Consider the following 25,301-nt stretch of genomic DNA (forward strand, 5'->3'; position numbering starts at 1 on the left):
ATTGCAAAAACACATCTCTGTCTTTTATGAAGGAGAGCAGGGTACTAAAAAACCTGTGGGGATGAAAAGTGCGTTCAGTGGAGACACAGTGTGGTGAGACATGGTAAAGATTTGTTGGAGTGTAATTACATTAATACCTCTTCAGTTCTGCAAGGTTTTTTTTCCTCTTATTACTACTGATACACTAAGACGGTTTTACCAGCAAATGATTGCTGTTTGATGAATGCTCTGTATGACTTGATTGAAGTTTACTGACTTTTTTTCATGATACGACAAATAAAAGGAAACTTACAAAGGATGATGTATTGTACCTTTAGCCACTGGCCTGTGACTTCCCAATTGATGCACAAAAGTACCACCTTGTGGCCATATCTTGCAAGTTACATGGTATAAAATTTTGAAAATTTAATAATTCAGCTCTTTTCTAATACATTGCTGTATTGACATTGCTTTCAATTCCAAGATTAATTCTTCCTAAATGAATTGTACATGCAAAAAAAAATTCCCTCTCCCACAAAAATAACAAAAAAATCAGTAATATATGTATATGTATAACAAAATTAACGACACAACATCGTACAAAACCCAACAAAAGCAAAGAAATAAAAATCTTATGAACTCTCCAAACCATATGGGTTTATGTTTGTCTCTGGTTTATTTTGTAATGCTGTTTTCTGTTTTGTTGTGGTTTGTTCATCTTGTTGTGGTTAAGAATGTGTTGTTGTTTTGTGCAGAATGGTGTTTAACATATTTTTTTTATGAGACGTTTCCTGTTTGTTGTGTTCATGGTTATGTCGTGTGGATTTTAAACATTTTTTCAATTAGTTTTTTTTTTCTTTCTGCAATGTTTTGAGTCTCAAGGACACCATAGGGTGATTATAAACGCTTTATTACACTTTCATGTAGTCTAGATGGGGATAAAACCCTCTCTATAAAATAATAATAAAAAAAATTCATATTATATGACTATTTGTTACAGTAAACCAACATTATAGTAATTTCAGTCACACGGTCGACGTTTATTCCACAGGATTAACTTTGTCCTTTGCGTTGCTCCGTAGTCTTTCCTCTTCTCTACTGTTTAGAAGCTAAAGATGGCCGAAGCTCCTACATGGCCCAGCCGGTTCTTCTGTCACAGATGTTCAGCAGAGATTAGTCCTCGGCTTCCCGTAAGTACCAAATACAGAAAATGTAGAAAGCTTTAGTTAAATGAAAAAAAATCACAACAGGATTGCCTTTTTATCTTTGATAGATATCGGTGTAGCAGCGGGACAATTGTTAGCATGCTAACAATATTAGCTTACTCCTACGAGGTTCCGTTGATGTTGCTAACGCCACCCTGTTAGCTTTTTATCTTCGTTAAGATCCGTCAGCATGAAAACAGAAAGTGCGTAGTCACCACACTTCGAGTTCTAGCCTTTGTCTTAAACGGTTTGCAACAGTGTTTAGTTTAGTCATTTTGTTATTTATTTTGGGGCTGTTTTGGGTGTGTTAACCCGCTAGCTATATCAATTAGAAGTACAGTTGATTAACTGTAACGTTTATCGATTGTTATATTTGATTTCAGTTATGTATTTTCTTGATGAAACCTTGCAAGCACTAGTCTGCTCTAAATATTGGTGTTTTTTTTTTTTTTTTTTTTTTTTTTTTTTTTTTTTATGTTTAATTACTAATGTGAATAATGAGTAGCAACAATGCCCCTCTCACCTATTCTATTACCTGTGTGGCTATTCAGTTAAACACTCGAATGGCATGTCTGTCACAGGCTAGAATGATCTGTCACAGGAGAGGGATAAACGTGCCGTTTACAATGTGAAACATCAGCCATGGGTTTCTGTCGGTTGCTGGTGATGCCCTGAGGTCTCATTAACAGCTTACACAACTGGGCAGAAATTGTTTAACTGCGGACAATAAACTATTAGTTTAGAGTGAAGTTTAGCTCTTTTGTGCCAACACAACCATAAAACACACCTGCTTAACATTGCTAAACGCAGACACAAACAAAACCTGGCAACAATATCTGTACCTACAGAAAGAGTGCCTGAAGTTTTATAGGGTTACTAAGTTTATGGAAGCGGGTTTGCTGTGAGGTGCTTGACAGATGATCAGCTTGTCTGTAGATCTGTTTGGTGACTTCATTAAGTTCACAGCAGTTTGTTCAAGCTTTTCTTGTTAAGAGTCCTAAGACTGTTTAGCCCTGTTCTTCGCATATGATCTGTATCCGGATAACTTAAGACTCTGAATGCAGTCAGATCAGCTAGACAACATTTGCAGGTGGTCGAGCTCACATTGTGGTTCGGCTGGTCTGAAATCTGAAGAAAATAAGTGGTTTCAATGGGGTACACTTGATTCTCTGATTATGGGGATAACATGATGACATGGACATGGGGGTAAAGGACAAGGACAAGTGAACAGGAGTGACTGTTTGTAGCTATCAAGAGAAGTCAGTAGTGGAATTCAAATCTTTAGTATCTCAATAAACAGAGCATTTAATAATACTTTCCTCACTTCAGCCCTCTGTTGCATTGAGCCAGATGGGCTTTGGTCTATTCAACAGATGTAGAATTATTCATATTTCTGTTTGTTGTCTCTGTTGTTTTTAAATAGCTTTGATCAGCAAGCACTTCCCTTCAAGCACGGGGAGTGTGATTGAGCGTGTTGTTGCACATTTCAGTAAAAGCAGTAATTACATTTATAACGGTAATTTTCACGTGGTGAAAAAAAAAAAAAAGAGGTCGACATACTATTAGAACTTAGTAAGAGGTTCTTTCTAACTTACACCCCTGTTGTTGTTTCTGTTTTTTTTTTTTTTGTTTGTTTCCAGGAGTATACGTGTCCAAGATGTGAGTCTGGGTTTATTGAAGAGCTGCTGGAAGAGAGAAGGTGAGTAAAAAGTGTAAGTTGAGTGTAGATAACTTATCAAAGAACATCTTACATTCCCAAACTGTGACTTTACTCTTGACTTTTTTTCTGTAGACTAACTTTTAGGAGACCTTTGTTGTTGTTGGTGGTGGTGGTTTATCCAGTAGTTTTTCTCTCAAGAGAAATATTTTTTTAAAAAAAGAAAAGAAAATGAACAGCGGGCTTTACTCAGAAGTGCTGGCATGGTTTGCCATCTTATAATTGAGTCAGCTCAACGTTACCGTTGTCATGTATCATTTTATTCATCAAGTTAATTCTCATGGAGTGCTGAGAATAAGGAGGGTAATTGGCAGCAAAATGTGCCGATTGAAGTGTATGAAATTCTGAGAACTTTGACACATGATTTGTTTTGAACATTAGAAAGTCCACATGTAACACTGTAAACTGTTTGTCCCGTTTAGTGCCGACAATGGCTCCATGTCTACCATCTCCAGTGGGCCCCAGAACCAACAACCATTTGAGGTTTCCAACCGATCTATACTCTGTATTTAATAGACTGTATCTCTCGTCACATGACCCCCAACTGTTCTGCGCCACTGTGACTCTGTTAAGCACACAGTTGTGTAACAGAGTCACCATTTAAAAAAAAAAAAAAAAAAAGTACTTTCATTGACATTGACAGGATACAATTTGTAACAAGGCTCTCACTTCTGCTTTTGCAACTACTGTCTTAATCATTCTTTCCTAATCCTGGGGATGTTTTTTGGAAGTTAGCCTTCATATTTAGTTAATGTCATTTCTGTGGTAAGATTTTTGACTGACACAATACTGTATAAACCTATCAGTTTCTTTTTGACGGCTGATTTTGATCTTTTTTCCTAATCGGCCTGTTTTTATTTGTTTGTATCCCAGAATGTGGACCAGCACTTATTTACATTCCCTTCAGGCTATGGTCAGTTTTCCCTCAGCGTCTTTGATGATAGCTTTGACTTTGGTGCTGGAGTTGGAACAGAGGACAACCGGGATGCTGAAAACCGGCGGGAAAGGGAAACGGCATCACGGCAGCGATACGGTGCCAGGCAACCGAGAAGTCGTCATGGTTCACGGCGACAGGCGGGGAGACACGATGGAGTTCCCACATTAGAGGGGTAAGACATACAATTTATGACTGATGTTTTTTTTTTTTTTTTTTCTTTAAACCGGGTAACCTGTTGTCAACTTTGTACCATCACATTTATCTACAACTGTACAATTCCTTTATTTCGTAGGATCATTCAGCAGCTTGTGAATGGAATAATCGCACCGACTGCGATGCCAAATATCGGTGTTGGGCCCTGGTAAGTTTGTGGAACAGAACAAAAAAAAAAACGAATATAAACTGACAACTGAATGCGCTTGACTTGTTCCAATGTTTCCTCTTATTTAAAGGGGCGTTCTTCACTCAAATCCTATGGATTATGCCTGGGGTGCTAATGGACTCGATGCTATTATAACACAGGTATTCTATAAGACAGCATCTGGCATAAATAGTGAAATGTTTTTCATTTTGACTTTTGGATAGTAAATTATATGTTTTGTTTGAGCAAGTCTGCAATGTGTAAAACGCATTGATTTGTTTTATTCTCCAATCTTATCCTTTTCCATTGTTTAGTTATTAAACCAGTTTGAGAACACGGGGCCTCCGCCTGCTGACAGGGATAAAATAAAAAGTCTTCCCACCGTCCAAGTTACGGGCGAGCATGTTGGTAAGCGAAAAAATGCTGATGATGACACTGTTTCCTTCCTTTTGAACTGTCGTTTTCAGGACTGATCAGCTTTATTTGCAGTATATGAAACATTTGAGAAACGGCAGAAGTTTATCCAAAGTGCTTCTCATCAAAAGTTTTGACAAAAGGGCACAAAGCAACAGCAAGAAAAATAATTCTGCTAAAAAATAAATGCTGGTGCCAGATTCTCGAAATATATTTAATTATTTCCGATCAAAAAAATCAACCGCAGGAGAAGTCTGAGTTGTTTTATTGAAATCATTGTAAGATGGTTGATAATTTTTTTCTTAACTCTGACTGACATGTTTCACACCAGAAATATGCCCCATCTGTGGTTTAGAGGGTTCTTTTGGCAGAAATGTAATATAATTATAGTTTATGATTACAGTTGCTGTCCTAGATTCTCTTAAATGGGAAGTCCTTTTTTCTTTTAAACCTGGACCTTATTTTTAGCATAAAATACGTTCATCTACTCACCGATAAGAGTTTGGTGAAAGTTGGCGTCCTTTAAATTTATATCACTCAAGATCCGCGTATAGCCATATAACGGGAGAGAACAGGGCATAGACAATTTAGCCTCTAAATAAGGCATTATCTGTCTTTATTTCACCAATACTTTAAGACGAATGAATAAATTAATGAACGCCTAGTATTGCACTGTTAGTTCAGAGCTGCCATGTTGTTGTATTGTCTAGGCCCCGTTCACTCCCATTATATGGATATACACAGATCTCGAGTGATCTAAATGGCATCCGAAGGATGCCGACTTTAACCAAAATGTTATCGATGAGTAGATGAACATATTTTATGCCAGAAATAATTTTTATGCCAAAAAAACCCAAAAAACTTCCCCTTTAAGTGCTTGGGAAGGCTCGAGCGAACTTCATTTAATTTGTTGCTGTCTGCAACTTAACCACTAGATGGCATTCAACTCTACTCACTTCTCCTTTTAACATGGTTATCACCTTATATTGTTGTTTGGTAGTTAGTTATGCAGAGGCAACTTTGTGAAGCTAATGACAATTCAGATCATAAGCCTAGCATACTTTTTTTTTGTTGATAAATTTCCATCTTATTTTTTTCAATTCTGCACATCTGAAGAGAATTGCCGTTGGGTAATCAAGAGTATATGTTTTCTTCTCTCGATAACTTCAATAACTTCTATAACTTCGATAACTTCGATAACTTGCGTAACGCTGTGTTGTTGTTGGTCAAATTTCCAGCCAGAGCCAGTTAACATTTCATATTTGTATTAGATGACGCAATGTCCCTCTAACATATTCTGTCTTTCAGCTTCAGCACTGGAATGTCCGGTGTGTAAAGAAGATTACAGTGTTGGAGAAAATGTGAGGCAGCTCCCATGCAATCACATGTTCCACAATGACTGCATAGTCCCCTGGCTGGAACAGGTATTCAGCAAACACCCGAATTTCTTTTTGCTTACAGTAAATATTCACTATTTGTTGTCTGGAAAAAAAAAAAAGGGGGATGATGGGTAAACATTACTGACACTAAAACTTTGCCATCTTTGTTTTCTCCAGCATGACACTTGCCCAGTATGCAGGAAAAGCTTGAGTGGACAGAACACTGCAACCAACCCTCCAGAACTATCAGGGATGAACTTTACCTCCTCCGCTTCCTCCTCCTCCTCCTCTTCATCTTCTTCTACGCCTCAGTCGTCAAGTTCCACCAGCAACGAAAACTCCGCTGATAACTCGTAGAAAGGGCACTCGTTCCTTACCGCCCTATGAGCTTGTTTAGCTCGGAGGCTGCTGCATTTCAGAGCAGTGACCTCCGATCCCTCCCTGTGGTAGGGCAGAGGCCTGAGTGCATCTCACCGGGAGCATTCAGGCCTGATTCCGGGGTAAGTGATACATGTGTTTATGTATTTCCGCCCGTTGCGTTGCCCCCACCTTCATCAGGAATCTGAACAATGAAAGGGTGGAGACCTGAAACGCAGCTTCAGTCAGGGGGAGGATGTGGAGAAGCATGAAAACCCCAAGGGGCCCAATTTGCCTGAAGCACATCATACAAGTAGAGAAAAACAAAGGGATCCAAAGGTAGAAGCCTAGAAACAACAAGACATTTGCTGTTTTTTTTTTGTTTTTTTTTTTTGTTTTATATATATATATATTATCTAGACTTGTATGATTTAAGATGACATTCTTTTACCAATGAGGCATAAAGAGATGCAAAATTATTATTTTCTTTCTTTTTTTTTAAGCACTAGCATTCATATCTCAGAGTGTGTGAAAGTGCACTAAAGTTTCTTAATCGTTTAGAGGAATATTACATTTGACCCTGTCGTTTCTGATTGAATTGAATTGAATAGCTTTTTGTAATTATGACGTTGTGAGGATCCATTTAGTGTTTCTTTGAGATTACCTGACACTACGCAGGTAACATTGTTTGCACTTAAAATTCCTTGGTAGGATTGCAGTAACGTGTTTGTTTTAGTTTTTTTTTATTTATTTTTTTTTTATAAAACTGATGAGCATCATTCAGTTCCACACCAAAAGATTTCTTTGAATATCCCTTGCAAAGCCTAACAAAAATGCATTCGCATGTCTCGCGTATTTACTACTTTGGAACATTTCAATACGTTTGTGCATTTTAAATTAAGAATAAATGAAATATTTTCTGAAGTGATCAGTCGAAAACCTACTCATTTCCATCACCATCGTGTACCAAAAGAATTGTTTGGAAAAATAATAAATAGCTCTCGGCATGTCCTATTTGTGGTATCTCGTAAAGCTAAATCACAGGCAACGATAGTCAGTTAAAATGGACTGAAAGTCCATGATAAAGCTATAAGAAACCAATACTTTTTTTTATTTTATCTGTAAATAACCATTGATATAAGACCCCCCCCCCCCCCCCATTGCAATTACTCAGTTGTTCTTTAAGTAGAGATTACCTGTGATTTTACTCTGGAAGAAAGATTTTCAGAAGTTGCACAAAGGCTCATTGCATTAGCTATCAAGGCTCCTCTTCCCTTTGTCCAAATAAGAACAGATAACGATGGTAAACTTTCTTTCAACTCTTTGAAAAACATTCAATGCTTCAGCTGTTCTGGTTTGTGTTCATTTGTTCCTCTCTCTGGGCCTTGCTGACTCTTGGAACAACCGGGGAACAATGACCCCTATTTACCCCATTCTTTGGCTTGTTTTCAATGCATAATAAAGCTTTGACATAATTTTGTACTTTCAAAGTGATGCCTGGTCTAAAGGCATGGAAAAAGTAAACAGAGTCCGTCTGAAATATTTCACCGCTGCACTCACCTGCTGAATGTTCTCAGTAAGCCAATTACATTCTGCTTCCTTTTATTGTTCAGCCTCATGGGTGCGTTTCCTCTCCATTGTACCTCTCCTGTCCCCAGGGGTCCAATGTTCAAAGGCTTTCATCCGAGGGAATTGTTGGGAAGACAACGTTGGTGGATGCATACCAGTGAACACATTTAACTTATGGCCGTGGAGTTGACTTTACAATGTGAAATGTTGATTTATAGTCACTTCTTGACATTGTGGTTGATGGCGACTGCTTGTGGCTTTTTGAATAAGTACCACGAAATGCAGTTTGGCAAGTGAATTTATCATTTGGCAGTATAGATTCAGTGATACCACAACAGACTCATTGTTTTTGGCTACAATTGCATTTTAGGATTGTAGAAATTATTGATGGAAGCCTCTTTACTGAGGAAGCAGTCCTTTCCAATAGACTTAGGTTTCGAGAAGCCATGTAAGCAGTCTTTATCACAGTAAAATGATTGGGGGGGGGCTTTTGCAGGTTGGCAGCACTCTTTATGAAAAGGTAAGAGGACTGTATGCAGAGAATATGTGGATATTAATCTTAAATAAACTGCATAGTAGGATTAAAGTCTAACAAACACTCTCCTTTCAAAAACTTGCAAGATATCTACTTTGTATATATGTGTGTGTGTTTTTTTGTTTTCTCCTCCTCAAGTCAGTTATTGTGAAATACCCTTGCATAAAAACTTTCAACATCACGATATTATGTATTAATTGTTCAGTTACGAATTCTTTTCGAAATCAGATTGTCATAAGGTCACAGTTGTTGATCTTCCAGGGGCTTCGGTATGCAGAGTGTATTGTCCTATCTCTGCTGAGTAAACTCCAAAGTTTATTTGAATTTCTTCCATAGTGTGGATTACATTATAATGAAACGTTCTCAAATAAGTCAAGACTGAGCTTAGAGCTTTACAATTGTCCCACATTTCAGAACTGTGTGTGCTTGTAGCTATTACAAACACTTCCCTACAGGCAAGTCCCCACACCCACACCCATGAGATGACTGGAAACGTAAGCCTGAATTTTTTTTTTTTTTTACTTATTTCTTATACTTGAATCTGAAACGTGTGACTGACTTACTTAAAAAAAAAAATTGATAAGTGAGACATCTTAAAAAAACAAAACAAAAACTCGTACTTCGTTTCAGTGCAGTTGGTTAAAGTTTCCATCTCAGTAAGTATAGTAAACTGAGCCTATGATTTGCTACATAGTTTAACTACTATCTGAGTTTGAATATTTTTTTTTTAAAGAAGACTGAAATATTAGTAGTCGTTCTGAGGGGGAAAAAAAAGAAAGGAAATGATCGTTTGACGTAGCCACGCCCAAGAAATAACACGTCATATGTACGTGCCGATAAGGACGTGTGCGTGAAGTGCAAGTAGAGGACGACCGACTCCATCGGTTCAGTGTCGAGCAGCAGCTTGAAAAAGGCTGTTCTGAAGGGAAGGAAAGAGAGAATTCAGCCAAATAGTAACGTTTCGTTATCTTGACCATCTAGTTTATCGGTTATCATAAACCATGAAGCTGCTGTGGGCTGTAAGTGCCCTGCTACTGAGCTGCTGGCAAACTAATGCGTCTACAGGTAGGAATTGTGTGTCAGCCATGTTTGTTGGAGATGTATAGACTTTGAGCAAACACTAAAATGTTGGCGGACAGGGCAAAGTCCTTTATTTGAAGTGTTTTGGTCATTTACGTCGTATATATTATTGAAGCTGCTACACAAATTCTGGCATGTTATCCACATCTCGTATGAATGGCATCGTTTAAGCTAGTCGCGGTTCTGTTAGGCGTAACATTACTGCTAGCGACACATTTAGCTAATTTGTGGTCTCGAAAGCTTTCCAGACCGTGACTGACCAAAGGCTAGCACATGATGTATCATTTCGAAAACTAGCGCGTTAACGTTTTACAGACGCGTTTAGATATTTGTTAACGAGGTACTGGTTGACATTTTCAGTCATGTGAGTCGTAATGTTTATTGGGTTATACCATGGTTTTAGAAGGAAGACTATTAATCCCTTTGGGAGGTTCCCTCATGGAAATTGAAGTCCCCATCTCACTCACGCTCAGCATTGTTATAAACAGAAATGTACATAAGAGACAAAATGACGTACACTGTGGCGTGTGTAAAATTAACTTGCAGTTGCGTAACGTCTTATATGATTGCTAACAATCAGTAATTGCTGCCAGAGGAGCTGTTGTTTAAAACTAAACCGGACTACCACCACAATCACCTAGCAGCGAAAGTATCTCAGCCCTCTTCCATAGGTGCGTTTATTAAGCATGTTAAGCCTATTTAACTGATCCAAACATGAGGTTAAACTTCATTGCCATTTCATACCTAATCATACTTAGTCCTGTGCTTAACGGTAGGTGTTTCACACTCGGAACGTCGTGTACTTAGTTATGGACACAAATGTGTATGTGTATATATATATATACATACGCTGGCCCTGAAGTGCAAATCACAACGGCAAAAGAGAAACGACAAAGTCACTTTATTTCAAGTGTAAAAGTCTAAAAAGTTAAGGCCACCATAATCAATTATTATATATTTTTTTTAAATAGTGTTTTTGTTCATCCATATAAAGTTTAATATCTTGTCAATATCTTTTGAGACCTTTTTGTTAACATCGAGAGATAAAGCAGCATGTAAGACGGGATATTTGCATCAAAATATAGCAGCATGTAAGTTGTCATTAGCAGTGCTCATATTTTGAAAACATGCAAGCATAGTCCTTCTGGTTCAAAGGAGGGACCACCACCCTTCCAGTCAGCAACGATTCATGTCGCCCGAGGGTACCTACCTTTTCTGTTTTGGTTAATGCCGTTGTGTTTTGCACTTCAGGACCACCGTATATATCAGCTGTTTGCCAAAACTGGTGACCATGGTATTTTTGACAGAGTGGCTCTCATTTTGACATCTACGCTTTGCTTAATAGGGGTTTCTGTATTGCACGAACGACCCTCCTACCCTGCATTAGACGATTAATATTTATTTATTTTTGTGTCACAGGATACGTCTCAGATCCTGTGTCCTGATTATAACCTTAAAAATGTTTTCCAGTCTTCTGCTGTTTTTAAGTGGTCATCTGTTATGCATAGACATGGTCAGCTTGACAGTCACAATACAATATTTTGAGTTTTTTGTTTTGTTTAGTTTTTTTTGTTCCCAGTTCAGATTAATCACCCTAATAGCTTTCAGCAAGTCAGCATTTGCTGATAAGACAAAGGGACCCAAAACTCTTAAACCTGCTGCGATAGTCAAGTTTTTGACATTTTCAACAAGCCCAAAGTATCCGATGTTCAAGTAATCTGGTTAAAAAGCTGTTGAACGTAGACCCAATTGATTATTGGCCACCATTTTGAGACTGCAGCTGCATAACCAGCTCTCATTTAAACAATCGTTTTATAATAAAAGCCTGCACACTAAGCAGTAGCGTTGGCTGTGGCAGGTTTTTCCCCTCTGTGTTAACGTTGACATCTAATGTGATGACAAATCTATGCTGGTCTACCACAGCTGAGTGATTAAAGTGGGTCGTTTTTTATTTATTTATTTTCTCACTCCAGGGTTTCAGGGCTGCACATATTGATAGGCTGGCAGTGACTGTTCATCTAGACTTGGATACATTCTCGTCATGTGCAACACTGTTAATACATCTGTAACATCTGTGTTAGGAAGGCATAATGTTGGTAGTTTTTTTTAACTTTAAACAAATTTGGGGAGATTTCTCCAGGAGTTTTGAATATTCATACAGTGACCGTTGCTAAAGTGCAAGATTGCAGTGGTCTTTTGAAATGGTGCTTCTCTTGTCATGATCAACCCACTATCGTACATCTTTTGTCAGAAAGGACAATCTATTCCGTCAGTGTTGAAATGTCAATATACTTTGATTGCTGAACGTGACCTGAGAAGTTTACGTTTATTTAAAAAGAAAAATCCTTTCCGGAGGCTGGGTAAATCTAGCTTCGTTTTCTTTTTTTGTTCTTGTCTCGGGTCAAATAAACTTTTGTTTGTATTTTGTGTCTGTATGTATGTGTGTGTGTGTGTGTGTGTGTATATATATATATATATATATATATATATATATATTTTTTTTTTTACTTTATTACTTCTGGGCCCTTCCAAGTTCACCATTTCTACTAAACACATTCAAATGTCAAATGCTGACTATATGATCTTTGAAAAGTGCTTTAGGCACAACGGACCAACTCTCACGTTACACAGCAGAGGGTCATGGGTACTGAATCATCCTGTTGAGTAGGTTACATGTTAAGCTTGGGACAAGGGCCGAGGTTATATTTAATTTTAAACTTCCATACAGCATGTGCTGTTAAGGTGACCTTTAGTATTGGTGGGAAAGTCATTCTAAGTTTGGAAACTTGCATGATATGCACTTTGAGATTGAAACTCCTGTTGACAAGTAACTAGAATGCCTCTTTTGTCTGTTCTACTGCTGACATTTTGCATGGGAGGTGTTTAATAATTGTCACAAAATGTAGAAGTGCACTTTAAAAAAAAAATATATATTTTATGTTTTAAAAGAAATTGGTTGTACAAGTAAGAGAGCCTATATTTGAAATCGGTCAGCCCTCTAGAAAATGTCTCAATGACAGGCATTCTGTGGTTTGTTAGTATGTTAAACTGGTTTACATTCAGCATGTAATTGGCACACAGAGGGTGACATCTAATCTATCAGTCTTCACACTTGATAACAAACTTTACCGTCATCTCAGTCGTGTATGCAATTTAATTTGGTCTTGATGTGTCCGTTAGGTTTTTGTTACTTGGTTTAAAGAGGCAGAAACGAGTGATCTTTAAACTGACTCTGGAGTCTTTTTCTTTTTAAATCCCACATAGGAATGTGGTCATGCTCCACAGATTGTATTTTTAACTGGTTGTGATCAAAGATGAAGTCTTGAATATGGTTTGGATGATCTGACCACATTTAAAACTCCATACACCCTGATTCACTGACACCTTTAAAGTGTAGACGGCAGACAAGTTTCCTGATTTTATTTAAAACAAAAAAGATCCATAACCTTTTTTACTACTTGTTTAATGGCTTAAAACGGCCACTCATGTGACCTTTTGCAGTTTCCCCTTTCAGTCATCCTGTGTGCAAAGCCTCCATTAAATCAATGGCACAATGACCTGAAAAATATCCCGTGTTAACCTAGTTGAAGACTACAAGCTTCATTGGTTGAACTTATCACAACAAATTAACAAAACAACTCAAAGTGCGACGTACACTCTGTACGCTTCTGCATTTGGGTTCAGTGATATTTGTTTTTCATATCATCTCATCTGCTTTTCTCCATGTTCTTTATTTATTCATTGCACATTATTTTAACATCATGGTAATGCTTTCAATGCTTTGTGTTGCTGTCATTGTTGTTTTTTAGCTTTATCTTTCTTTTTGGGGATGACTATCAAGCTTTTTTTTTTTGTTTTGGTTTTTTTGCCAAAAGCCTGAATTCTTAAGTAATTATTTTTACTCAGACATAAACTCTTACCTGGTACAAACACACCTGTTTTGACTCTGAATCTAACAAATTTAAATTAAGAGACCGAATCAGCCATTAACTGAGCATCTAAAATGAGAGGTTTATTATATTTTAGAAATGCCTCATTCAGAGAATTGTAATTTCTAGCTACAGAATTTTGTTCTCCTACTTAATGCATCTAATTATGGACATTGGATGAGCTCCTTCAACCAGTGCTGTCAGTGAATTTGTTGGCAAATGAGCATCCACACTGGGAGCATGAGACCCCTATCTTGAGCTGAGCAATAGCCATAAGGCATCTAGAGTTTCGCCACAGGGCTTATTTAAAAAAACAAAATACACAAATGTGTTTGTCATCGTATTGACTTCAAATGTGCAGCAATACACCTTTCACTGTATAGTGGAGCTGCGATGCAGTAGTTCAGCAGCAAACATGCCATGTTCCTGGTTTGAAGCTGGAATATGGTAAATTGTTCCACAGTAGAAATATTTGGACATTACTAGGTTGGGTCACCTGAATATGTTAATAAGCAGAACAGGAAAGACTGGAAAGAATATTTATTCTCTCCTTGCAGAGTGCCTTCCCCCTTGTTGTTTTGAGCTGTAAATACTTCCACCACTCCTAGGTTTTTCTTTGTTGTCGTTTAGTATTTTTCTGGACATTCCCGTAAATTCTATACTTTTTTTTTTTTTTTTTAATTCTATTGTCTGCTCTGTGGGTGTGACAGAAACGTAATAGATCTAACAATAAAGTTTGCTGTGAAAGCGGTAAACGATTCTATTATTTTCTACTTTTTCTATGATTGGAAACTGGGTGTGCGGCTTGGCACTTCACACTCAGTCCAGCTTGCGTCATCCCTAACAGCCTTTTTTGTTGTTTCTTTTGTTTATCTTAATGGGTCAGAGTTCCAAGAATGAACATTTCTCAAATTGATAATTGGGTGAAAATGATTCTCTGATCTATGTGCTTACATATTTTGCTATGCTTGCATTTTTTTATTAACTTTTTCTTGTCTTTCTCTTTCCTGTGTACATGTCTCTTTTTTCCATCATTGCTTTTCTCATCTGATCATGTAATCACCCTGTTTGCTTTAAAACCATCACATAAAACCATCTCTTAAAATCTGTTTGCTGGGCTGACTCATAACTGTGCTCAGCGGGTTTTATCAAATCTCCCCTCTCCCAGATGAAACTTACCAATGACAGCGCAGAGCTGCATTGTGAGGTGATAGGGATCCCCATCCCCGAGGTGCAGTGGTGGTTTATACAGGGTGAGGAGGCGAATGAGACCTTCACCCAGTTGTTTGACGGTGCACGCAATGAGTGTGTCAGAATAAATGCCACATACATAGCACACGCCACTAGCAGCATTCACCTCACCAGCCTCACCCTTGAGGACTCGGGCACATACGAGTGCCGCGCTTCCAACGACCCTGACCGCAATGATCTGAGGAAGACTCCAAAAATCAAGTGGATCCGCTCGCAGGCTAACATTATTGTGATTGAACGTGAGTGGCAGAAGAAGCACGAGGAGACCCCAGTCAAAGTAGTGGACTGATCCCTCCTCATTAGTGAAGGCCTGGACATTTAGCTCCCGTTACACTCAACCGCCTTGATTCCCGGTCCATTTTACTCTCCATCCTGCTTCACCTAGTACACAGTCTCCCTCTCCTTTCCTCAAAAGCTCCATGGTTGTCCTGTAGTAGTCTACAAACACGGTCATAAAGCATGACCTGGTTGCTTCCTAATCCTTTATCTCCTGATATGAAATGAGTCTTCCATCTGATGCCTTTTTTTTTTTTTTTTTTTTTTTTTTTTTCCTTCCTTAATTATTTTTTTTTCCATAATGTTTTCATGCATAAGATACGAGTCATAAGGTTAGAAACTTGCAAATGGCTCCTGTAGGGACACCAATTCATATAAATTGAATTAAATATGCATTCGTTTTGACCAATTGTAGTGGAAGCAGAATAAAAAGGGGTGTCAGATTATTTGATTAGTCTTGCTTCTCGGTAGAAATTCAGCTGCGTTTCCTTTAAATGATACTAACTTTGTAAACACCCCTTTTCTTTTACTTGTTCCTGTTGCTCATAGCCTCTTAAATTGAAGGCACAGAAGATGGCAACTAATTATTAAACCCAGGGTCTTAGCCATGGGGCATGTTTCTGCCTTGTGGCCCAGTATTGTCTCTTGAAGTAGTTTTGCTTAAACTCTTTCACCCCCCCCTCCCCTTTTTGTTTTTGTAGCTTCTTCTGCATGTATTCTCACATGACCTTTCCCCATGACCTTTTTGTAGTTTTGACAGTTTCATTACCTTTTCCAGTAAAACTCCTTTTTTTTCCTTTTTTTTCTTTTCTTTTCTTCTCCTCCAATCCTACTGTTGGTGGGGCAGATCTCCCCAAATCAGGGAGCTCTCTCCCCTCAGGAGAGTTTCTGTGAATTTGTACAGAACTCTTGTGCCACACTGTTTCTTTGATTTGTGAGACTGGATGTTTTTTTTCTGTTATTCTTGAAGTTGATTAGATTGTGTAGCTTGTTAAGGGCTTGCTTGGTTATACTTGCCCAACCAATTGACACTCAACAGTTGTCTAAACAAAAACGGTTACATGACTCGACCCCAATAAAGCAGGAATAGTCGAACAAGGAAACGATTAATCTAATGTTTTAATTCATCTTTTCATCATTTTGAAATTTTCTTCACCAGTATCTGTCAACATTGGGTTGTCCTGTATTTATGTTCGGGGACATGGAATCATTAATTTCTGTAGACAGCTGTTGAGTGTCTGGACTTACCATAGCTTAGTCATAACACTGTCTCTTCAGTAAGTGAATGCAATTAAGATTAAACGGCCATTTACTGTTAATTTAATCTGTGTTGTTTAGTACTTCTAAAACTAAATATGCGTTATCTCCCTCTTATCTTAAGCCCCAAACATCATTACAGAACCTTCTGTGGTCAGCAACGAAACATCTGCTGTTCTCACCTGCAACTTGACAGACCTTACCCTTCACATTAAGGGTTCCCACTGGACACACAATGGCAAAATCATTGAGGAATCAGAGTCCACTGATCCCAAAGCTCATATATCTTACAGGTAAGAAAATCCATTCATCCCATAGCTATATAAGCACATATGTCCTGCAGTTACTATGCTACACTATCTGTTTATCATAGACTGATAAGACCATGGAATAAATTATAAATTGTCTGCTCTTGCCCTTATATTGTCCTTTTATCTGTGCTTTTTTTTTTTTTTTTTTTTTTTTTTTTTTTTGGGTGGCTATATTACAACATTATATTGGATTGGTGTTATTCTCCTCACATGTCCTCACTTTGCACTCTGCTTTGTCTCTCTTCCCTCCCCCTGCTTCCATTAGCAGCAGAGCTGGAGCTGCCATTCAGGCATTCACTGTCGTTGATTAGGATAGAGATGGACCATGTAGTTTTGCTGGCGGTCTTGGCAGCAGGGACAAGCGCCCCAAGCACTGGGCTTTTCTCAGCCTGACCTTAATTCTACATTTCAAAGAGGGCAGGACAGTAGCACTAAACAAAAGTGGGATTGTGATTAAGGGTGGAAAACTGAAATGTTCGAGTGGACAAGCAGCTCTAGTTTTACTCCCAGCTTTTGAACATAAACTGGGTTGTACTGTGGATTTTCTACTTGGCTAAGTGGAAAACTAATCACAATCATGAAAGTGCCTTCAGCTTTGGTCACAAGTCATTTGCTTCATACCAGACGCCAAGGTTCAGAGGAAAGAACTATAAATGTGACTTTATCTTCTGTCCTTAACGAGGATTGTTGCATCGAGTTCTCAGTCCTTTGTGTTTTCTTTCTGCTTCTCTCCATAGTTTGGACAAAATCACCTATCAGACCAGTGGAGAGTATGAATGTGTGTTCCTGACTGATCCACAAGTGAAGAAAACAATTGAAGTCAAAAGTGAGTTGATGAGTATTGCACATTAATGTCCCTGTTTGTGTGAACATTCTTGTAATTGCAGCTTTTATGGCATGTGGATTGAACTATACCCGAGATAACGTTTCACTCTTTGAACCACTGAGCAGTTATTTTCCAGGACATTCATGTGCCGTTGTGAAACATGTCCTGATTATGTCCCTGATTATTTATCATGACTAGATGTCGTCCTGCCTAATAGTAGGGATTGGCAGTATATTGACTTTAAGAGGTACTGATATTTTGTATTATCTGTATAGTTGAGATGTTTCTTTAACGTACGGCGCAGACCTAACAGTTCACAGGGGTTTCCGGGCAATGTAAAAACTTGATGCACTTTTTTTTTCTTTTTTTTTTTTTTTTTTTTTTTTTTTTGTTACTTTAACCACCTGAAATGTTGAAAATATTACTGTAGATGGATCCTTGTGCCTCACGATGAATAATACTGGAATTTATACAGAGAATACTAATTTTTTATTTTTTTAACATGATGATAACTTTTTGTGAAGTTGCCTCTTTCCAGGGGTAAGCGCATATTCTAATATGAATGTTTCTGTTTTTGCGGCAGCACTTCCCCACGTTTCGGCCTACAAGCACTCTGAGCACGGTAACGAGAACGACAAAGGTGTGATGAGCTGCGTGAGTCACGGCTATCCGTTGCCCACTGATTGGGTTTGGTTCAAAGTGGCGGATGATGACGACACAGTTGTAAGTGACATTTCTTCTTCTTATTATTAATTGTATCTTTAGATAAACTATCAAGATCATGCAAAAGTCCAACTTTCTTCCATGTCCTTAAACAGCTGCCTATCAGCAACGGCACCAATGACAGGTTTGAGATCAAGAGCACCCCGAACAAGACCACGCTGACCATTAACGTGCTGAGCATCGAGGAGGACATCGGTTACTACAAGTGTTCCGGAACCAACGAACTCGGCACAAATTCCGACAAGGTCCACCTGCGTGTCCGCAGTCGTCTCGCTGCTCTCTGGCCCTTCCTCGGCATCGTGGCTGAGGTCATCATCCTCGTGACCATAATCTTCATCTACGAGAAGAGGAGAAAGCCCGATGATGTCAACGACGGTACGTATTCGATGTTCTCTTCTAGGCCCTTAACATAAAACGCTGCTTTCCCAGTTGACATTATGAGGATGTTGGAAAAATCGCTGCATCTATTTGAGAAAAATGCCAAGAATACATTCAAGATCACTTTGTGTTTTAGTTTTAAAACTTGATCAACATCGAGGTCTTGTTTTTTCCACTGATAACTCCTTGAGTGTATTTAATCTTCTCACAGATGCCGCTTAATGGGCCTCCCACAGTACTGTTTCCCTTTTTATCCACCATGATTTTATGTTTTCTATTTTGTTCCAACCATTCCTAATGAATGGAGCATATGTAGCCACTAAAGCGCTGTACCTACCATCTTACTGGTGTGTGTATATATTAGATAAAATTATAGTATTTTTCATCAGTATCCGTAATTGTGACACTGAAAAGTATTAGCTTCCACCGCTGTGTAAACAATCTGATGGAAGTATCATTTTCATTTATTTTATTTTTTTATTTACATTTTGGTTTCTCTGTTCGCTGCTGATTTTGCATTTTGGTAAGTGAACAAAACTGCATGTCAGACTGAAGTGGTTGAGCTGAGATGACCACGTCGAACAGCTATGGGAGTCTGAATGAACCGCTTTCATAGTAACCACTTCTAAGAGGAATGTGCTACTCAAAGATTTGGTCACTCTTTCACTGGCCCTGAATGTTAACACAGAGCAAGCGTCAATTATTCACTTTCACTTTTTGGTCCTTGGAAATGATGTTTTGAGCCAATGAAAGAGTCGGATGAGAAACTTTTAAACCAGTGTAACGGTTTGACGTGAAATTGGGTAGGTTGAAAATCCGGTTTTTCGCCACCCGTCTGCATGCTTTGTGCATTTTGTACTTATTGCATGAGAGGCAGCCCTCTTCTCAGGTTAAGTCTGCCATTTGTCTCAGTCATCGTGTGGCCACAAAGGTGCTGTACTTTTCGCCTTATCTCGTGAAAACATGCTCTTGCTCGGGTGTGAATCCTGCCACTGTCCATGCCGGGATGCGTGTCAGCTCTGCAAGTTTAAACGGGTTTACGTTTTGGTAATAGAAAAACCTTTTTGCAGTGTTCCTTTTGTCATTTGCTTGTATTGCATGAGCCTCTGCGATGCTAAGGGGTGACTCGGGACAGTGCATTTGAAAACATTCATGACTAGCAATTTGCCAGTTTACCAAAACAATGCACAGTGGACAAAGTAATGTTTGGTCATTCTTTATCTTTTTTTCTTAGTGTATTTCTGAGGATTCAGTTGTACTGTTCATTGTCAGAGATGCACCAGTTGGACATGCTTCTAATCATGTGGAGTTGAATTCGATCATGGCCACATTCTAGTCATGTTGGACGATGTCGTGTTGCAAACATTTTTGCTACCAACATCTGTTGGGAGGGTGTAGGCGGGCATGTTTCTCCCATCAGTCAGTCGTAATCTGCTATTAACTCGCTCCTTTTCTTTTCCTCCTTTCATTGATTGTTTGCTGCCGCACAGATGATGACTCAGGATCCGCTCCACTGTAAGTACAGTCGATGGCTCGCCGCACTTACTTTGAGTTTTGCCCTCCGTCTTAGGGCTCATGGTTGTTTAATGTGTTTCAGGAAGAGCAATTCTACTTCAAACCATAAAGACAAGAATGTGAGGCAAAGGAATTCTAACTAGAAGCTGAAAGAGGTGCGTACAGTTGTCCACGATTTAATGAATCGGTTCACATCCAGCCAGAATTTTTTTTTTTTAATGGTAGAATGTAAGGATTTGATTTAGATTTCAGTTTTTTTTGTTTTTTTTTTAACTCTTGTCTCCTTTTTCTCTCCTAGATTGGCGTCCAGATGGCACTCCAGGACTCGGCTGTTGTGGCACATCGTACTGTGCGCCCCGCAGTTTTTAAGTACTGTTTTGTGCTTGGGTGTTTTTAATGTTAAGAAAAAAAGATTTCCTCCCGTTTTTTATTTTCTTCTATATTCTTCTTCACCACATAGTGCAGCAAGAAATCATAGTGTGGAATAATACTTTCTGCTAGAGGTCGCGGGGCAAATATTGCATGAGTTTAAACGCTGTTCTAGCCCAAGTGTGTGTAACTGTAAAATCATTAGAAATGTTGGTGTGAGGGATGCTTAGTCTTGTGATTATCTTTTGTCGATTGCTGACGCTTCCTGCACTGACTTCCCCAGTTGTCACTCTTTGCTTTATATTCTCTGATCTGGAATGGTCACTTGTGAAGCCGCATACGATCTTTTCAAACGATCTGAAACCCTTTTGATCCTGATGCAACACTGCCATTCTTACAGGAGAGGGCTGCGTGCGTTTTAATTCACGCGTTTGATCGTCTTCAACGCCGCCACTAACCTCCTTATTGCAGAGTTTTATACTTTGCCTTAACAAGCGCCATTTCTTGTCTTTTTTTTTTTTTTTTTTTTTTTTTTTTTTTTGCGTTTTTGTTACCCATGAACACTTAACTGACACTTTAAATTAAATGAGTAAGATTTATTGTCTGCTAGGTTTTCTCACTAATAAAGTTTTAAGTAGGAATTTTTTTGGTTTTAAATACTTTTATGATGTTTTCCTGTTCATATTTTAAATGGGCATCTTTAGTGGTTGTTTTTTTTTTGTTTTTTTTTTTTAATTGAATTCACATCCAAAGTATAAATTTAAGGACCAAGAGCAAGATATGTAACTATTGCTTCACCGCAATGCGACTTTAAAACTTTGTACACGTCTGCAACTGCTGAAAAACATTGGATTTCATTTTTTGTTTTTATTTTTTTTCCCACCGATTATGATCTGAAACACTTGTGCGTTTATTGAACGGTTTCTGTTCTTTTCACCATGTAGATAGACCAGAAACCATATGTTCCATTTAACCCGAGTAGTGTTTGTGATTGGATGTTACCATTTCAGAGTTACAGAAATGACAAAAGACCTAACCAGAATTGTGAATCACTGTACCTTCCACGAATGTGGAATTAACCATCTCTTGTACAACTTGCACAAACTGAAATAAAGGTATTAAAGTTGAAGCTGTTGACTGAACTTTTACTCCGGCTGAGGGCTCGCTCAGAAAAGGGGAATCAAATCTAGAGGAAACCTTTTGTTAAAATTCACAAGGGAACAAAGGTATTTAAATGAACTTCTTAGGCAAACAATGCCATGTTCTTGCCAATTTAAATCTTTCTGAAGACTTCCATTTCGGGACCACAAAGCTTTATGAAATAATTTATAGTGTGTGCAACTTGGAATGCTCTGCTGAAATACTCCAGTAAATTTAAAAGGACTGCATCACTTTGAGGAGGCCTTTAGATACTTAAGTCCTCCCCATTATGCTCCACTTTCTTTGGGTTTTGAAAGTGGATAATGCCAAATTGTCATCTTTTAAAGTCAACCGTGGATGTATAATCCTATAAAACCAGCAAAGAAAACCTGGTTTCCCCGCTGATGAGCAGAAGGACTTTTGGAATCGACTCAACGCGAGATTATGCTATTTCTATGTTGTCCACAAGATGGAGCCATTCAGCCAGTAAAGCCATAACCTCATGGGAAGGCCATCTGCGACCTAAAGCAACAGGCGGACACTGTTTCTCTCCTCCCAATCTAGTTGATTAAGCTTAATACCAATTATTTCTGGTCGGATGACCGTGGAGACATAGTTCATTGAATGAGACCCGCAGTTAGCCTGACAAAAAAAAAATTAAAAAACTAGTTGTTGTGATCTTAATTATTCACATTTATCCCGTTGTTAGGTTAGACTACCGGATATATTTAATCACGTTTTTGTGTTTACTAATGGCTGATAAGAATTTTCTTTCCAACTCTGCTGTCAGGTTGGGCGTGTCCTGGGTTGACAGCATGTCCCTTTTCTGCGTAAATCTTCTTTTAATAGTCCGTATAAGCAACCTATAAGTGGTTGTAGCCCACTACAATCCCACCGTGTCTCCCTCTTTCAAACGCACAATAACATCAGCCAGTTTGCAGCCATAGCAACGCACCGGTGCGCTGCTATCCTAAAGTGATGTGAATGGAAAGCAGAGGGCTGTTCCTGCTTTGAACTCCACGCTCCTTCCCCTGCCGCCGCCCAGTCTCGCCAGGTTCAAGGTACAGCTTGTGCTCGTCTGCCAGTGATGGACGAGGCTGAGGGCGGCGAGGAGGAGCCCAAATTCCAGCCCCCGCCTCGGCCACCTCAAGTCGCCAGTTTGAGAGGATGCGAGGATCACGGGAGCAGCGGAGGAACCAAGATGAAGAAATTTACGCTTGGAGGCGGGGCCGCATCCCCTGCGCGCAGAAACTCCAACAACAATGAGCGCTGGCTCTTACAGAGTGAGTCCGTGCCTTTAAGTGCCGCTGGCAGGTTTGCCTCCGTTCTTTTATGCCAGAGGGACGCTGCTGGTGACCGAGGCGGCTCAGAGTCAGATTTCAGAACTACAGGGGACACAGTCTCGGAGGCAGGCGTGACGGGAGAGGCGGCCATCGGTATGATATGCAACAAAAACGGAGACTGTAGAAGGGATCCGGCCAGCTCAGGGAGCCTGTCTTCTCTCATCTCAAGACAAGACGAGCAGGCAGATGGAGTTGTAGAAAGTGAGGACTGTAAGGGGCAGGCTGCGAGCATGGACGGCTCCGTCACTTCAGCGGGACCCCTGGCACAGGGGCCAGGGGCCGAGGTCAAGAGTGCGGCAGCGACGGAGAAAAAGGACTCAAGAGTTTCTTTCTCCAACGCCCCAGCTAGTAAAGGACAGACCCCGGGCCAGCAGTCAAGAAATTCTGTTACTTTCACAAAAGCAGACGACGGCTCTCAGATAGAGCCGGATGATGGAGACTCCAGGGGGAATCAGACATACATGCAGAGGCAGTTTAGTGCCATGCTTCAGCCTGGAGTTAACAAATTCTCCCTGCGCATGTTTGGCAGCCAGAAGGCGGTGGAGAAAGAACAAGAGCGCGTAAAGTCAGCGGGTAATTGGATTATCCACCCATACAGCGACTTCAGGTATGGGCCAAACCGGAGTGGGTGCTGTCAAAATAACAAGAAGGAAATGCCTTTTATTTTTTAACAGATAGTCTCTTTCCCTCTCCATAGGCTAATTAAAATGATACAATTAATACAATTATAATAATATGACATATAATAATACATATAAAATGGAAATTAAAGTTAGAAAATGGCACCTAATTCTTCTTTTCAGATATCCCCTTTAAAGAGACATATACAGACATATTGAGGCTCCACTGTGGGCCACCTGGTTAGATTAGTGCACATCTGAGTCGGGGTTCTTGCTTACATTCTCGAAATGCTGCGTTCAAATTCCAGTGGCCTCAAAAAAGACAGAGTGAAGTTGGGAAAAGTTTAGTCCAATACCCCCGAAATTCGGTTTCAGCACCAAGGACAGCTCCTACAGTTATCCGCATATTCTATTTGATAATCTCTTCTGTTTAGGCCCTTTCATCAGTATTATGCCATCAACATGTTCTTCTGATAAATGTTGAGCTTGTTGTCAGCTCTTTCCTTTTTATTCTCGAGTTGATCAGACAACACTGTATCTTAAAAACTTTTTGAACAGTAAAGAAACGAATCAGTTATATATTTTATATGTATATGTCTCTCTATTACTAATGGGTTAGTTCGTAACATGTAGGTAAAATGTGATTTATCTTTATTTATATAAATGTCCAGTCAGCAGTCTACAACCTTGAAATATTCGGTTCCCCGTCCCATCAGACGTAGAAAAGCAGATAAAGTCATGAATGGCTGTTGTGTAAGGTTTGATTCGGACAAATCACACTTGCACGTGGGTATCGGGAGTGGATGATGGAGCACAAAACTGCAACTGTAATAACCACTGATTATGTCATCTTTAGTTGCCATAGTTATTCATGTCCATGTGTCTGTTCGTTATTGATTCGAAATTATTTCAGGAAGTGTGCCCTTGGATTGACTTGAGGGTGTAGGTTAACACACAAAGACAAGACGCAATTAACTTAGCGACAACAAAGATGGGCCATCACGTAGGATATCAACGGTGCGTCTCAGAGGTTGGGGCACTGCTTTCTAAGTGTGTGTCGCTTTTGAGTTAGCATCGCTTCGTGATAAAGACAGAGCCACACATACCACTGAAGCAGGATCAGCATCTTTGCTGGCATGTGATATCCATTGCAAATAGCACCACTGTGAGCGTCTAGACATCAGTATTTCAGTTTTTTTGATGTGATTATTCAGCTCAAACACAGAGGCTGAAAATGTACCCATTACTGTGTTGTCATCATGTCTTACTTTCCCTGAGATTTCAGGGCTGGACTTGGCACATGTGACTCTTAGTATAATTATCCTTCTCTCAGGTTCTATTGGGACTTCACCATGCTGATGTTCATGGTGGGCAACCTGATCATCATCCCCGTGGGCATCACTTTCTTCAAGGACGAGACCACCACACCCTGGATCATCTTCAACGTGGTCTCTGACACCTTCTTCCTCATGGACCTGGTGCTCAACTTCAGGACGGGCATCGTGTTCGAGGACAACACGGAGATCATCCTCGACCCCAAGAAGATCAAGATGAAGTACCTGAAGAGTTGGTTTGTGGTGGACTTTGTCTCCTCCATACCTGTGGATTATATCTTCCTCATCGTGGAGAAGGGCATCGACTCTGAGGTGTACAAAACGGCTCGTGCGCTCCGCATTGTTCGCTTCACTAAGATCCTCAGTCTGCTGCGCCTGCTGAGGCTGTCCAGACTTATCCGTTACATCCACCAGTGGGAGGAGGTATGCTCAGCTTCAATCTTTATTCTACAGTGCAGATACAGTGAAGCAAGGAGGGGCTGGTGTCTTACTTTGA

General features: G+C 39.5%; 3 protein-coding genes across 4 annotated transcripts in view; all 3 read left to right on the forward strand.

The window, feature by feature from the left end:
* The first annotated feature begins 1,077 nt into the window (after window positions 1-1,077).
* LOC142400317 (E3 ubiquitin-protein ligase RNF126-like) lies at window positions 1,078-8,634 on the forward strand. Its single transcript, XM_075485114.1, has 9 exons — window positions 1,078-1,169; window positions 2,825-2,883; window positions 3,324-3,384; window positions 3,775-4,010; window positions 4,131-4,199; window positions 4,291-4,360; window positions 4,514-4,607; window positions 5,922-6,037; window positions 6,170-8,634. The coding sequence occupies exons 1-9, from the start codon at window positions 1,095-1,097 to the stop codon at window positions 6,347-6,349; spliced, it is 960 nt and encodes a 319-aa protein (XP_075341229.1). The 5' UTR covers window positions 1,078-1,094; the 3' UTR covers window positions 6,350-8,634.
* A 648-nt stretch (window positions 8,635-9,282) lies between these two features.
* Window positions 9,283-21,497, forward strand: bsg (basigin). Of its 2 annotated transcripts, none has more exons than XM_075485115.1 (8): window positions 9,283-9,518; window positions 16,371-16,539; window positions 17,295-17,383; window positions 17,967-18,106; window positions 18,202-18,481; window positions 19,975-19,999; window positions 20,082-20,154; window positions 20,298-21,497. In XM_075485115.1, the coding sequence occupies exons 1-7, from the start codon at window positions 9,455-9,457 to the stop codon at window positions 20,140-20,142; spliced, it is 828 nt and encodes a 275-aa protein (XP_075341230.1). In that variant the 5' UTR covers window positions 9,283-9,454; the 3' UTR covers window positions 20,143-20,154; window positions 20,298-21,497. The 2 variants fall into 2 exon arrangements, with proteins under 2 accessions (XP_075341230.1, XP_075341231.1); XM_075485116.1 differs by having other exon boundaries at window positions 19,987-19,999.
* A 1,060-nt stretch (window positions 21,498-22,557) lies between these two features.
* The window catches only part of hcn2b (hyperpolarization activated cyclic nucleotide-gated potassium channel 2b), a 43,762-nt gene continuing 41,018 nt past the window's right edge, over window positions 22,558-25,301 (forward strand). Inside the window, exons 1-2 of the mRNA XM_075485117.1 lie at window positions 22,558-23,458; window positions 24,805-25,228. Coding sequence (XP_075341232.1) covers window positions 22,596-23,458; window positions 24,805-25,228 — 1,287 coding nt within the window. The 5' untranslated portion in view covers window positions 22,558-22,595. The remainder of the gene's footprint in view (window positions 23,459-24,804; window positions 25,229-25,301) is intronic.

Source organism: Odontesthes bonariensis, chromosome 15 (genome assembly GCF_027942865.1).
Source record: "Odontesthes bonariensis isolate fOdoBon6 chromosome 15, fOdoBon6.hap1, whole genome shotgun sequence".
NCBI lineage: Eukaryota > Metazoa > Chordata > Actinopteri > Atheriniformes > Atherinopsidae > Odontesthes > Odontesthes bonariensis.